At 38.8% G+C, this 16,553-nt stretch overlaps 1 protein-coding gene across 3 annotated transcripts in view; it reads right to left on the reverse strand.

The window, feature by feature from the left end:
- LOC126371530 (probable oligoribonuclease) overlaps window positions 1-11,913 on the reverse strand; it is a 185,646-nt gene extending 173,733 nt beyond the window's left edge. For 2 of the 3 annotated variants that reach the window (XR_007567053.1, XR_007567054.1), the window contains exons 1-3: window positions 11,762-11,913; window positions 11,446-11,684; window positions 9,678-10,747 (exon numbers count right to left, since the gene is read on the reverse strand). Coding sequence is in view for 1 of the 3 variants with exons in the window: in XM_050016856.1 (XP_049872813.1) it covers window positions 10,382-10,747; window positions 11,446-11,684; window positions 11,762-11,837 (681 nt within the window). In the remaining 2 variants the exon portion in view is untranslated. Of the gene's footprint in view, window positions 1-9,003; window positions 10,748-11,445; window positions 11,685-11,761 lie in introns of those variants that run through there. The other variant, XM_050016856.1, reaches the window with a different exon arrangement.
- Between the last annotated feature and the right edge of the window lie 4,640 nt (window positions 11,914-16,553).

Genomic DNA, 16,553 nt, shown 5'->3' on the forward strand with positions numbered 1-16,553 from the left:
CAAAAGGACTAGATCTGGATAATTGAAAGGTCTTCACAAACTTCATATTTTCTTTTCTGTCTAATTTCTTCCAACAAATCTTGTTGGGAGATAAACACGCAGCCAGATTTACAATTCACCACTTTTTCGGCAACAATTTGGCAATGTCTGGTCATGAACAGCCTACGTCTACGACGCAGCTACTAGACGCAAACGGCAAAATCTCAATTTAGGAAAGGGTAAGCTAAGTAAGTAGGTTAGGAACATTCCCGGCAGTAAAAAGACGCTAAATTTATGTAAAAAGAGCTTTATTACCCAACCTTTAGGCAAATAAGATCTGAGTACAAGAAAGGACAATTTGAAAAAGAAATGCAGCCAGAGTTTTTACAACGGGAACATTACGCTACGGGCTACGAGTCCGTATAAAGTTCTTGCTACGAACTTGTAGCGCACACGCTACGTAATACGGTTTGTAGTGGGTACACACAGAGCTAACCTACCGCTGGCAACTTTAATATATGTGCCTCTATTATAGAATTTATTCCAGGCTGCGTTCTCCAAAAAAAAGTGTGCAGGGTGTAACGTTAGTGACATCGTAACGAAAACTTTGAGGGGTGATTGAGGCCATGATTCAGAGTCGATATCAAGTGGAATTTTCCGTCGCAAAAGTATGGAACTGAAAATGATTAAAAAAACACAAAAATTTTCATGAATATCAGACTAAAAATTCCACTTGATATCAATTCAGAATCATGGTCTCAACCATCCCCCTCAGTATTCGTTACGGTGTCTCTAACACCCATACCTACTTGTATGGCTACCGTATGTACTTGTGCGGGGTGTAAGTGACATCGTAACGAATACTGAGGGGGATGGTTCAGCTGATTATTCTGATTTAATATCAAGTGGAATTTTCCATCGCAAAAGTATAGAATTCAAAATAATTAAAAAACACTAAAAAAACAACATGAACACGCCGTCGCTTAGTGACAAGATGCGCCGCGGACGTTTTTTAACAGAGATTGGTAGTCTATTTGTTGATATACGAGATCAATGTATAAGGGTCAAAATAAACTTCACAAACACGTACAGTCATGGGCAATATAATGTACCCACTTTAGGACTCTGTCGCACTAAGATATTTGACATTTAGTGAGACTTACTTTAATTTGTCAAAAATGTATAAGTACATATTAATGCTCGTGACCGTACAGGGCTTCCGTAAGTGATGAATAGTTGCAGGTACTTCCGAGTGTAAACCATTATGGGTGTCAATCAAGTGTGGCTGCGCCGCGACCGTCCAGTTTCACGGTAGCCGTATTGTCAGTCGCTGATTGCGCGTGCTTGTTATCTGGGCTCGTATTTTTAAATCGTTCGTCCCCATCCTTTAATCCCTTTAATCCACGTTCGTAACTGACCTTTGGTAACCAGATACGAACATGGATTTTTTTTCTTGCTTGATACCCAGTTACGATAATGGAATTTACTTGTCGTTTTTGTAACCATGTTTCATAACCAGCTACGAAAATGGATTTTTTTTTCTACTATCGGTCTGATGTGAACGCTGTACCACTGTAACATTGGCACTTTATCAAGAAAGTCTCAAGGTGAGTTTAAAGGTTAAAGTCGGCTGTAAATCATAAGCGACCTTAACTAGTAAAGTTTTACATGTTAATCTACAAAATTTGCATTTAATAACAATATAAGTAGAAAGGGTAAGTTAAGTAAGTAGGTTAGGCACCTACTTATGTTTTCTTGACGCGGTTTTGTTTTGATTTTAAGACTGGAAATGAACAATATAAGTAATAGGTATAGTTTTGAATTATGTATACAAGGTGTTAGTGACATCGTAACGAAAACTTTGAGGGATGATTGAGACCATGATTCTGAGTTGATATCAAGTGGAATTTTCCGTCGCAAAAGTTTTTTTTTTGACGTGACTTATTGTAGATTTGCCGCAGATGGCATTAACTACTTGGCCGGACAAATGGGGAGCGCTGAAGGCTCTCACCCGGTAGGTCGCAAAAGTATAGAACTGAAAATTATTTAAAAAACAAAAGCATCATTAATTTTGCGACGGAAAATTCCACTTGATATTAAACCAGAATCATGGTCTGAAGCATCCCCCTCAGTATTCGTTACGGTGTCATTAACACCCTGTATAATAAATACCACATAAATTTGTAAGAAACTATACAAGATTATTATTATTACGCACCTATTCGCAAATATTCCAATAAGGTACGCATAATACGTAACCGGCAGAAACAATAACTCGATATATTTTATCATTCAACCGTTTCAGATAAATCATTCAATGTAAAGGCAGTTATGAAATAGGTACTTACTTTGAAAGTTCGAAAACAATAATCTGGTAATAAATCAACTGAAGGAAAACGAGAATTCATTTTAAGTACTTATAGGGTAAAATAGTGAGGAGCTCGGTGGCGCAGCGGTAAACGCGCTCGGTCTGCGATTGTTGAAGTTAAGCAACTTTCGCAAAGGCCGGTCATAGGATGGGTGACCACAAAAAAATTTTCATCTCGAGCTCCTCCGTGCTTCGGAAGGCACGTAAAGCCGTTGGTCCCGGCTGCATTAGCAGTCGTTAATAACCATCAATCCGCACTGGGCTCGCGTGATGGTTTAAGGCCCGATCTCCCTATCCATCCATAGGGAAGGCCCGTGCCCCAGCAGTGGGGACGTTAATAGGCTGATGATGATGAGGGTAAAATAGAGAACGCAACTAAGTATGTTAAGGCACAACTTTCATACATACATACATAAACTCACGCCTATTTCCCACCGGGGTAAGCGGAGACTATAGAATTCCATTTGCTTCGATCCTGACACACTTCTCCTGCTTCCTCCACATTCATCAATCGCTTCTTACACGCACGCCGGTCATCCAAATCTGTTATTTTAAACCTATTTTAGGACCCTTAGATGTAACGAATGTGGGGTATAACGTAGAATTCTTGCCCAGGGGTACGGGTGAAGACCTCAACGGTTGCAGAGGCGGAGATGGGATCCATCGGTACGGCAATGCAGGACGGAAGGGGCAAGTTACAGGGACTTTAACCTGGTATCTGACAGAGGGCAGCAGTAACTGTCAGTACTATTCAGAGGCAGAGAACAGGATGGGGAGCGCTGAGGAGTCAGTATAAAACACACACATGGGGGTCACCAGTTGAGAGAACCTCGGCTCAGGGTGTCATCTGAGAGGATTACACATACATAAGTACACACACATAGATAAGATCACGCTTATTTCCCGTTGGGGTAGTAGGCCACCACGGAAAAGATTATACATTATAGTATATTAGGTATTTGAAAGAATAAATGCGATAAGCGCCGAGTGAGGGCAAATGTCGACCACGCAGGCGGTCGGTATCAGTATTGGGCTGCTAGCCCGTACCACCGAAGCACGGAATCGTCTTACTGTTTCGGACAATCAGCCAGGTGATGCAGCCAGCAATGTCCTAAAACAAAAAAGAAAAAACAAAAACCACAAAGTGATTTCGGTTATGTCCTCACGGAAATCGAACCTGACCTCCATGTCGAACGTGATCAAAAACCCGCAGACAAGTTAAAATATTGCTCGAATCCAACCAATAAAACGGGTAAGCATTTACTTTATATATCTGTGGTTTCATCGGGGTTGCCTCGCTGGTTGAATAAACAAGCAAAATATCAACAAGTGCCCGCTTCAAGTCCGCCTGTTACTTTACTACATGCTGCTTTGACATTTCCACAACAACTGTCTTTATTGTAGCTAGGAAAAAACAAAATAACTTTGTCTTTACAGATAAAAAAGTGGTCGAAGGTGAAGTCGAACTAACCTCGCTTGACGAAAAATATTACCTTCATTTAGCTCTTGAAGGCTAGTTAGAAAGGACTTGCGGGTCTAACTACCCCGTTAGGGATAACAGGTGTGAGTACAGTATGTATCTATCTATCAATACTTGTGATCAATGCTATGTGCATAAAAGGAAGTCTATCTGATGTTCGGACTAATCTCGGCAACCATTTTTTTTTCTGTGAGTAATTTTTAGTTTTTACTCCAAGTAGACTGCACAGAAATTATACCTATAATAGGTAGGTAGGTACTATGTATATGCTACAGAGTAAAAGTTTGGTTCTAGTTTTTTTCGGACCGTGGTGTGAATCGTTTAATGCTTCTTTTAAAGGGGTTGTTTCGTACCGCTGTAGTTGAAGCGGTACCAACTATTCCAGGTGATGATGATAATAGATCGACACCGGCTACAGGGTAAAACTAAATGTACTTACCCCATGAAACTACTGCGGTCCGAATCGACCCATTACAAAAAGAGTTCTTCAAACAACCCATTCAAAACGAGCTGGTACTCTATACGCATCGCGGTCCGACCTGAATAATCAAGACTCAAAAATTTGTACCCAAGCAAAGTTAGCAATGTCTGTCATAACCATCCGCCTACGTGCTTGCTATCTACTACAGTACCACTCTGACACGTGCTGCTAAACGAAAATTTTGTGTGGAGAACCATTTTCCGAAACCAATTTTCGTTAAAAATACAACGACAGGCGTTAATTTATCTTCTAAACAAACATACTCATACCTATAATACGAAAATTGTTCCCAGATTCCATTACCCGACATGCGAACGTGATCTGTATCCGTTTATACAGCAAAAAAAAAACAGAAAAACATGTCTTTTCATAAGCAAGACAGGCCTGTTTTTATCTGGAAAAATGTTTATGAATTCGCAAACATATGCATGGTAATGGCTCCGTGGTTGTCACTTTGATTTATATATATTTGTAGCGTACAGAGATATCGTAAACACGTCTAGCGAAACCGTACCTACTACCGTGGTACTTTGGTACGTACCTAAATTAAATAAATTACGTAAGTGATTCAAAAATAACTATGTTTATTTATTCTGGAACAATGACTTTCACTGGTATACAGGGTGAACCCGACAGCAAATTCCACTTGATATTAACTCAATCAAGGTCTGAATCATCCTTCAGTTTTCGTTACGATGTCACTAACACCCATACCTACTTATATGGCTACCTGTATGTACTTGTTTGAGGTGTAAGTGACATCGTAACGAATACTGAGAGGGATGATTCAGCTTATTATTCGGAGTTAATAGCAATGGAATTTTCCGTCGTAAAAGTATAGAATTGAAAATAATTTTAAAAAACTAAAAAAGAACCATGTATTTTGCGACGGAAAATTCCACTTGATATTAACTCAGAATCATGGTATTCGTTACGATGTCACTAACACCCTATATGATGTCGCTAGACAAGGGATTGTTGTGAAAATCGTCTCACACATCACGAAGTGGAAATATTCCAGTTGTAAAAACTCTTTCATACACTGTCTGCTCTTCTTTTTCAAATTGCTAAAGAGCAATTTGAAAACAAAAGAGTAAACAAAAGTGTTTACTCTGGTTTTGTTTGCCTGAAGGTGAAGTAATTACTTAAGCTGTTTTACATAACTTTTGCTCCTTTTTACTGCCGGGAACGTTCGCACGTTCCGAAAGATAGAATATTCCCGAGAAAGGTATGCAAGTGCACATCCTGAAAATTTCTAACAAGACTGTAAGTACTTTTAAGTACTCAAAAGGGGCTGTGAATTGTATAGAACGGCAACTCTCCGCTCCCCACTAGCCGCTGAGCTAGGTTTACCTCAAACCGTGGCATTTATAAACAAATCTCAGCTGAGACTGCCCTTCCTATAAGAACTGGCACATTGATATGATTTTGAGGGCAGTCTCAAAGCTGAGATTAGTTTATAAATACCACCCTTAGTCTTCAACTGTAGGGCGTCAAATGTCATACACAAAAATGCGCGTGTACGATAACGTCAATGTGTAGTGTCTGTGTAAAACGAGGTTTTTTGTGTGAGGTGTCTGGGGTGTGCTTATGTGCAATCGTCACTAACACAGTTGGCTCGACTAAGTATTATACTTAGACGGCGATGGGACTCACCTCGGTGAAGCGTGGATACTCAGTTCATCTTACGATGGATGTAGGCACCTTTGACTAGCCCAAATGGGTGTGTACCCGTGAACTCATATACTGTACATTGCCACATTTCCGAGCAAAATGAAACGTTTTAGCCGAGCCGACCCAACCCGCGACCCGACTCATAAATATTTTACTTTCCACTGATTACCTGCCTCTGAAATACTGGCAAAATGGACCTAGGCGGTAGGCATTATACTATTTAGTTTAACCCAACGGCTATTTATTTGAGAAATTGCTTGCCTTTTACGAAACAGTGCTTGTAAGTAGGCACTTAAGTGCGAACAGCACGCAGGGTAATAATGTGTATATCCCTATAATTCAGTGAACAACCATCCAGTGTCCTTAGGCCTCTGCCTCGAATTTTGCGGGCAGCGGGGCGGCGGCGGCGGCGGTGCGGGAGCGGCAGGATCTTATGCGTATCGTCAAATGGACCGGGTCTCGAAAACAGCGGCGCGGGGGCGGGCAACGAGCGGTGCACTCCAGTCGAGCGGTGACCGTTGCGCGTCTGCATTGTAGTATAGTGTTGTACTTTTTTTTCGTGACGTAGGTATCAAAATGTCCTCGGACGTGCAAGAGCAAATTATTTCGGCAATCTTTGAGAGGAGACCCATATAGAACAGCAAAGATGTGAACCATAAAAATAGAAGAATAATTAATCGTTTATGGGAAGAAATAAAAAACGCCGTTGTCGCCGATTTTCAGACATTTCGTTTGCGAATGTCGACAACACAACCACGAACACAACACTACACCGCTACAGTGCCGCGCGATCTGCCCGCTGGTTTCGAGAACAGGTATGCGTTGCCCGCCCCTCTCCCGCGCCGCCGCCGCTGCCGCTCCGCTGCCCGCAAAATTCGAGACCGAGGCCTTACAGTGACTATTAAAGTGTTTTTACAACGGGAAGATATTTTGGGAATATTACCGGGAACGGCACATCACAGAGCATAGGTATGCCCAGCAGTGGGACAGCCTATATATGTCCCACTGCTGGGCACAGGCCTCCCCGCAATCAATCGAAGGGAGTATGGAGAACGCTCCATTATGATTTTTTTTTTGTGTTTCGTGCCAACATGGTAACGGCGTTTGTGGTCCAGTGGTTTAGCGTTTGGCTTACGATCCGGAGGTCCGAGGTTCAAATTCCGGTATCACAAAAATCACTTAGAAATACCTAGTTAGGTTAGGACATTGCAGGCTGATCACCCGATTGTCCGAAAATAAGATGGTCCCTGCTTGGGAGAGCACGTTGCATGTAGTCGTTAAATGAGCATGGGCCATGAGCACCTGTCGGTGCCTTTCGCGGATAGTTGATATTTTTTACATTATTTTCTGTTTCATTGTACAGGTAATATTTGGCGAACGTAATGTTTTGCGAATGTAATATTTTGAGAATATAATATTAATGAGAACGAAGGATTGATCTCACAATTAACAACCCTGACCACAATGGTAAACTAAAAAATAACCCTTAAAAATAACCCTTATTATAGTGCAACTCTGGTCACACGTGTTTTCCTATAATGAAATAAACCATCGGCGTTTTTTGCCCGTAGTACTTTTTTTTGACGTGACTTATTGTAGATTTGCCGCAAATGGCATTGACAACTTGGCCGGACAAATTGGGAACGCTGAAGGCTCTCACCCGGTACAACGTTTAAGACAACAGGCCTGAGTGCCCAGTTGGGCTCGAACCTCGGCTCAGAGCGTCGTCTGAGAGGAAAAATATTTGAAAGAATTAATCGACCCTAGTAGGTCGATAGCGATAAGTGCTGATTGAGGGAAGTCATCGACCACGCAAGCGGGGTCGGTATCGGGTTCCTGAAGTGTTTGGTGTCGCGAGCTGATTGGCTGCCTCTATGGCTAGAGTAATCGGGTCGCTCGGGATCGTATATTCCCCTTTTTTCCTAGGTACAGTCGTACCTACTATTACGCCTGTAGTGCTACCAGTAGTGAGTAGTGGACAAAAAACACGGGATCGGACAGGGGATATAGCACTTCGGGGTGTGCGGAATCACGATTTCTTTATGGGGCCATACCCCAGAAATACTTCATACAAGACACCTCGTTTTACACAGACACTACACATTGACGTCATCGCGTATACACGTAACTCTGTGTATGACGTGTGACGCCCATGCGATTGAAGACTAAAGCATCGAGGGGGAGTGAGGTAAACCTAGCTCAGCCGCTGGTGGGTAGCGGAGATTTGCCGTTCTATAGGTAGTATTATTACTCTATGGTCCAAGGTGTGTTGTAAGGGTGCTACTACTTACATCCACCGAGTCCGTAAATGATGGATGGTAAAAATTACTTAAGAGATATCGGTAGACGGACATCGGATGTATGCATACATTGGATCATTTAGATCTACTCAACTTCGGATCTGTTATAAGTACACGGACTTCGAATCGAATGCATAAAGCGAACGCCAAAACGCCTAGCTACGTCACTACACTACACTATTCAGAGGGTGTTCATAGCACACAAGTTCACAACCCGAGCCAAGTATGTCTAGGCACCTATTCATGAGTTCACTTCACACGACACGATAGTGCTAAATTGTGATTGAACACGAAAAGCTTTCTTTGTAGAAAGAAAAAAATGCTCGTAGATGTCTATCATGAACTGAGGGTTAAAAAGGCCACATTGAAATAAAGTGAGTAGTTACTTAGGTACTAATTTTGTTCTGTAACAAAATGGTAAAAAAGAGCCCTTATGGTGATTGTATTTCAGAAAGCAAACAGAGGAATTTGGCTACTCTATAGAACCACATATTATTAAAAAAAAATATTACGCTGGTAGCAGAAAATTTATCAGAATTCACATAAAATAAGTTGATACTAATGAATGATACATAGCTGGCGAGGATTTCGTGTATAATTTTATACACCCCTGCCTATCCCTTTGGGGGTACCGGCGTGATGCTATGTTATAATTTAACAATGATCTTTATTCGTGTGTAAATAAGTAAAAACTAAAATAAGTAATAATTGAACAATGAAATAAATATTTCATTTCATTTTGGTATTTTAATTAATTAATTTTGTCAGCAGTGGAACATAATGTTATTAAATAAGTTTATAAGTTAGTTTTATGTAATAAGTATAGTTATATAAAATGATGATTGAGGAGCTCGGTGGCGCTCGGTCTGCGATTGTTGAAGTTAAGCAATTTTCGCAAAGGCCAGTCATAGGATGGGTGACCACAAAAAAAAGTTTTCATCTCGAGCTCCTCCGTGCTTCGGAAGGCTCGTTAAGCCGTTGGTCCCGGCTGCATTAGCAGTCGTTAATAACCATCAATCCGCACTAAGGCCCGATCTCCCTATCCATCCATAGGAAAGGCCCGTACCCCAGCAGTGGGGACGTTAATGGGCTGATGATGATATAAAATAATAAGTAGTAAGTATAGTTTTATGAAATAAGTATTTATTTCATGTGTGAAATAAATTCTACCTAAACTCTAGACAAAAAAATTACAATAATTTATAAAATGTAAAATTTAGGTACCAACCCAAAAAATTATTAAGATATTCTGAAACATAAATGAGGTAGGTTTTTACAATTTATTATACGTGGGTATCAGATAAGTTGCATCTTATAAAGTTTTCAGTATGAAGTTTTTTTTTAATTGGACAGCTAAGTATTTTAAAATCTAAACAAAAAATATCATGCCACTACAATAGTCAATCAGTTCTTATAAAGATGCAAAGTTCAAATTGTAATAATCATGTATTATTCTATATCTTTCACTCACTAGTGTTGCCGAACTATCGATAGTTGACCTTGAAAATAAACTATACAAGGTGTTAGTAACATCGTAACGAAAACTGAGGGATGATTCAGACCATGATTCTCAGTTGATATCAAGTGGAATTTTCCATCGCAAAAGTATAGAACGGAAAATAATTTAAAAAACACACTAAAATTCTCATGAATTTCCGACAGGAAATTCCACTTGATATCAACTCAGAATCGTGGTCTAACTCATCTCCCTCAGTATTTGTTACAGTGTCACTAACACCCATACATACTTTATGGCATACCTGTAAATACTTGTATGGGGTGTAAGTGACATCGTAATGAATACTGAGGGGGATCTAGTGGAATTTAGAATTGAAAAAAACGCAAAAAAAAAACATGAATATTCTGATGGAAAATCCCAATTCATATTAACTCAGAATCATTGTCTGAATCATGCCCCTTAGTATTCGTTATGATGTCACTAACACCCTGTATTGTGTCGATAGCTGATTTACATCAGTACTATCAAATAACAAACATGTCTAAATACTCAATCATTGATCACGAAACACAATAGTAAAAATTATCTAACATAATTTTCTACAACTGGTGAGTCTAGAATTAGACTGCCTCTTCAAGTGTCAATTTTCTATATCCGCATCAACATTTTTGAAAATATTCTCTCTATAATACTTCAATTCCTCTATACTTTCCAAAATATCATCTATGGAGCGATGTTTGAACTTTTTCTGTGGTATCCTTGAGAATTCCCGTGAGTACCATCGCTTAGCTAGTTCCTTTATAGTGCTGACATCTATGATTCTGTAATGTAAGTAATTATCAAATCTTGGCATGTATTTTCTGAGGAATAATCGGTCCATGTAAACACTATTCCCTCCTAAGGGACACTTCTTCTCAGGCACATGAGAAGTGACAAATTTCAAAACTTGGTTTTCAGCATCTCTGAGAGAAATTTTTGATTTCCTGCTAGCCTCCATCAGTCCACTCTGAAACCATGAAATATATTTATGGAACATTGTAATTTACAGAACATTAGGTAAAAAGTAAACACCAACAATTGTGATATCTACTGATTATGATACATATGTACATACAAACATAGACTCACTCCCATATAATCTAATGGGGTGTATGCAGCCACTTTTGATACTAAGGGTGGTATTAATAAACTAATCTCAGCTTCGAGACTGCCCTCAAGATCATGTCAATGTGACAGTTCTCATATAAAAACAGAGAGTTGAGCATGATCTTGAGGGCAGTCTCAGCTGAGATTCGTTTATTAATACCACCCTAAGTCCTAAGGCAGATAAGAACCATATGACAACAAGAAATCAGCCTATCGCTCATAACATTAGTCCATCATGTTAAAAAGGACACAAACCCTCTGTCGGATTTTATGACATGCCTGGGAAGACAAGCAGCTGAACGTGTTCTATATTTTTATTCGCTCCCAGTCAGTCAGTAATTATCATTATCTGCCATAATGCAGATCTCAGCCATACACAATGTAAAATATATTGTGTCTAGTATCTCAGCAAGTTAGAATAAATTCCATAACCATAAAAATTCAAAATCATGACTTGAAAGAGTCACATATCTATCTTGGGTAGGGATACTGCGAATTGTCTACTGAACCTACCTAACCTAACCTTTGAATAGCCCAGTAAAATGTTTTATTCTGTACCTCACCATGTTGATTGACGCACCAAGGGTTCATGCTGCTTAGAATATCATCTGGCTGATGTATGATAAGGTTGGGGCCCTTAGCAACTATGTTGAGCTGAGCATCGGTAACCAAGCAGGCAATCTCCAGTATATGGTCCTTTTCTATATCCAGACCCGTCATTTCCAAGTCTACCCATACTATTCTCTTCGCCCCGCCTCTAACCGTAGTAATATCCATATTTGACATCAAATTACTGCCTAAAACAGAAAAATATTCAGAATTTTCTTGTTGGTTGTTTATGTTTCAATTTAAATGTTATTAACTAAATACTTACTATTTGAAACTGGACGAATTATTGATTTTGTTATAAAACCAACGCTAGAAAATACAGTTTGTCTCAAGATATTCATTTAGTATCTATATTACAAAATTCTAAAAACAAGTTAGCCAAAATCAAAGCCAAAATCCATCCATAAGCAAGTTATAACCTAACGTGACAGTGACACACCGCTTTTTTTTTTTTTTTTTTGGTAATGGCTTCACAACGCATTTAGCCAAATACAAGGAATTAAAGTTAGGGAAACGTGGATATGGAAAAGAAATACGGTAATAAAATGAAGGGAAACAGGATTGGAATTTGGGATATTCTAGTTAAATATATACATGTTATTTACAATTACATATTTACAAATACATGTTTTTATAAATTAATATCATTTTTAGCAATATATAGGGCAATAGTTTTATATACAATAGAACAATTTAAATAAAGTAAACAAGAAATAGAAGTAGGGAGCGGAACTTGGATATGGAGCAATTGGGTAATAAAACTGGAATGGTCATTTAAGGGACAGGAGAAGAAAATATGATTGACATCTCCATATTCACCGCAGGAACAAGATGGATCGGATATAATATTACATTTATATAGATGTGCTGGAGTGCAGACGTGCCCTAGGCGAAGTCTGCATATGACAGAGGTTGCTCTTTTATCAATACCTAAGCCTGATTTAAAAAACCAAGGTTTATTTGGGATCGATTCTTGGATAACACGGTAGTATTTACCTTTGGCCATGTTGTTAGCCCAAAGCACATTCCAGGCGTCTCTTAGGTATATGTCAGGTAAGTTCTGTAAGTCGTGACTAAAGTTGTTGTAAGGGAAAATATCTCCAGAAAGAACTGCATCCTTAGCTAATCGGTCCACCCTTTCATTACCAGTTATACCAACGTGTGCTGGAATCCATGCCAAAGTGACATTATAACCCTTCACCCTGCATTGTAACAACAAATCTCTGATAGAAAAAATTAAAGGGACCTGTTTGTGAGATTTAAAGGCAAAGCGTTCTATTGCCTGCAGAGAGCTGAGAGAATCAGTAGATATAATAGATTTTTGTAGTTTCATTAAAATTATGTACTCCAATGCCTTGAAGAGGCCAAAACACTCACCTGTGAAGACAGATGTCTCCGGTGGAAGTTTAATTTTCTGTACAATATTGAATTGAGAGTGATAGACTCCCACACCGACGCAACTTCTACCGGAATGCTTAGAGGCATCAGTGTATATACAATGTGTGTCAGACCAATTTTCGTTGACAGCATTTCTAAATTCAAAGTTTTGGTTGGAATCATTTTTAATAAAATCATAAATAATGGTAGGCTTTAATACGAGACAACTAAAACTAGGTTGATATAAGGGCAACAAGGAAGATCGATAAGTCGGGGCAACTATATTATTGAATCTTTTATAACTTTTAACTAAACAAGGGAGATCTTTATGAACCCAATAGGATGAGGAAACAATTTCCTCAGAGAGTCTAGCAATTTTAGTGAATAAAGGGTTATTTACAATCTGCAAAATTCGAAAGAAAAATCTATCGCACAGATATTGTCGTCTCAACGCTAAGGGTGCTTCACAGCACTCAACTTGGAGGCAATTTATCGGGCTAGATTTCATCGCACCGGTTACGAGTCTAAGGGCTTTTGATTGAATGCCATCCAACTTTCTAAAAGGACCTACATTTCCTGGATGTAACAGAAATGATCCGTAATCAAGAACACTCCTTATAAGAGCGTTGTATAGGAGTTTCATGGTAAACGGATGGGCTCCCCACCAAACCCCAGAAATGCATCTAAGAATATTTAGATTACGCTCACATCTCTTCAGAACATAATCGCAGTGAGGCTCACCAGAAAGTTTAGAGTCCAAAATAACTCCCAGGAATTTGTAGTGTTTGTTAACGGGTAAAGGCAATTTATTGTACAAAACATTTACATCTGGGTGAATTCTTTTCCTAGTAAAAAGAACCACAGAGCTTTTAGATGGAGATAGATTAAGACCATTGTTGTCTAACCATATCTTTAGATTAGATAGTGCAGATGAAAGAGAGCCGCAAATATCCTCCGTAGATTGCCCCGAAACATATAACAGTAAATCATCTGCATATTGCAGGACGTTAGAATATCCATACAATGAATTCTCTAAGTCATAGGTATATAAGTTATATAATATAGGGCTTAAAACTGAACCTTGTGGTAGACCTTTCCAGACGGTCCTGCATATCCATGAATCGTCTTCATTCATCACTCGGTATTTAATAAACCTTTCGGATAACATGTTAATAATGAAATTACTCAATACATATGGTATGTTTAATAATAATAATTTCTGATGAAGTATGGAAATAATTACATTGTCGTATGCGGATTTGATATCTAAAAAAGCAGCAACCACCGAGTCATTTCTAGAAAAAGCTAGCCGTATGTCTGTGGTCAAAATACCCAAACTGTCAATGTGCTTTTTCCTTTTCTAAATCCAAACTGACTAGCAGAAAGAAGTTTATTATGTTCAATGAACCATTCTAGACGGTTTTTTACTAAATGTTCTGTTATTTTGAGCAAGACTGAAGATAAGGCTATTGGACGATAGGAAGCAGGGTCAAGTTTTGACTTATTTGGCTTTAATAACAGGATTAATGTTTGAGTCCTCCAAGTGTTTGGAATAACACCAGTGAAAATGACATAATTTATGATTGTGAGAAAATAATTAAGGCCATTAGCGTCAAGGTGGGTGAGAAAGGAGTATGGTATACCGTCTTCGCCCGGAGCCGAATCTTTAACATAAGAGAGAACACCCTTCAATTCTAGCAAAGTGAATGGAGCGTTCATGTCATCATGTTGAATATTATTATTTGGATTGAATGGTAAATCAGTAAAAGGAGAAACAATAAAGTTTTCAGGGGCTGATGGAGGAGCCAAACGATCCATGACCTGTTCAGCAAGAATAGGAGATATCACACTTTGTTGGGAGTCATTAAAAACGGACCTGAACCGTCTAATATTCTGCCAGACTAAAGACGGCTTTACATTTGGGCATAAAGATAGACAGAACTTTTTCCATCCATCATATTTCTTTTTTTTAAGTAGAATCTGTGTAGAAATAGCAGCTTGAGAATAAATAATAAAGTTATAATCAGACATACATAAACAGTACTCTTTTTCTGCCTCTTTTCTTTGTCTAACTGCTTTTGTACATTCCTCATCCCACCATGGTGGAGATGGGATCCATTCAGGAGAATTACTCTTTAAGGGAAAGGTTTCATTAGCTACTTCGATTAACATTGTAGCTAATTTTTCTGAACAGTCTACCACATTGTTTTGCGTAATTTCTGGTAAATCTACTAATTTATTCTTGGCTCTAATACTAAATAAATTCCAGTCTGCATCTGCCAGCTTGTGTTTCAAATGAGTTCTTCTTACTAATTTGGAAGGTTTATTAAAGGGAAAAGTAATTACTAATGGATAATGGTCGCTACCTAGTCTTGATTCCAAAGGGGCCCATGAGAGAAGAGATGCAAGGTCAGGTGTACAAATAGATAAGTCTGGAGCACTAGGCTCCTGCCGAGGGCCTCCAAGACGAGTTATTAAACCAGTATTTAATACGCATAGATTAAGTGAATCCAGAATGCCTAATAATTCATTACCATAATATGTAGATGTAGAGCAGCCCCAGCTTTGATGGTGTGAATTAAAGTCTCCCATGACTACAAATGGTTTAGGTAAGAGGCTAAGAATGTTCTTAATTTCAACAAAAATACTTACACTAGGACGAGAAAAATATACAGATATAAAACAAATGTTATTTACAATAGCAGCAACAATTGATATGTTGCTGTCATGAGGAGGAAGGGTGAAAGGAGAAAAAGAAAGGGAATTTTTGATGAGTATGGCTACTCCGCCATGCTCATGAGGTCTATCTTCTCGGATACAGGAATAACCAGGAACTTTAAAAATTGTATCCTGCTTAAACCATGTTTCCTGGAGACATAGAACAAAAGGTTGATATTTATTTATAAGATAAATCAGTTCAGTTTTCTTAACACTATTAAGGCTTTGACAATTCCATTGTATTGCCTTGGCTTTTAGGTCCATCTTGGGTGTTTGCTGTAAGTTCGTATAAAACATTTATGATATAGGCAACGTTGGACGGTGAAATAGTAGTAGAGGTGGAAAGTAACTTTATTAATTCTTTTATAATCTCAGATGTCTTAGAAGTTTCACTAGGCTCACCACTATAAACTGGTTTGCTTTTATCTAAAGTGGGTTGTCTAATTATTTCATTATGAGCAATATGATCATAACCCTTAGGGTTATAGGAAGTGGTTGACCTGGGCTTGAGGAAGACTGTCTTTTTATAAGAATGGGAACTGTTTTGTTGTGTTGAGAAGTTAGAATTATTGGGAGTGGATGGTGAATTGGAAGGTGAAGATGCTTTTGAAGGAGAGGGTGGAGCAGTAAGTAAGGCCTCTGCATACGAAACTCTGGAAACAGGTGGGTGAAGCTTCACAGCTTCCATATATGATACACAACTTTTACTCATGGTTTCTTTTATGGCTTTCTGTCTGCTGAACTCTAAACATTTCTTACTTGTGGCTTCATGGCATCCTCCACACAAACAACACTTATATTCTTCCTCCTCTACATCACAGGACTCTCTAGTGTGCCCTTTACCACACTTTGAGCACCTTGGGGTTGAGCGACACTGATTTTTTACATGTCCATATTTACAGCAGTTGTAACATTGTACAGTAGGATATATATAAAGAGACACAGGTAAGGCTGTATAGCAC

Source organism: Pectinophora gossypiella, chromosome 12 (assembly GCF_024362695.1).
Source record: "Pectinophora gossypiella chromosome 12, ilPecGoss1.1, whole genome shotgun sequence".
NCBI classification, from domain to species: domain Eukaryota; kingdom Metazoa; phylum Arthropoda; class Insecta; order Lepidoptera; family Gelechiidae; genus Pectinophora; species Pectinophora gossypiella.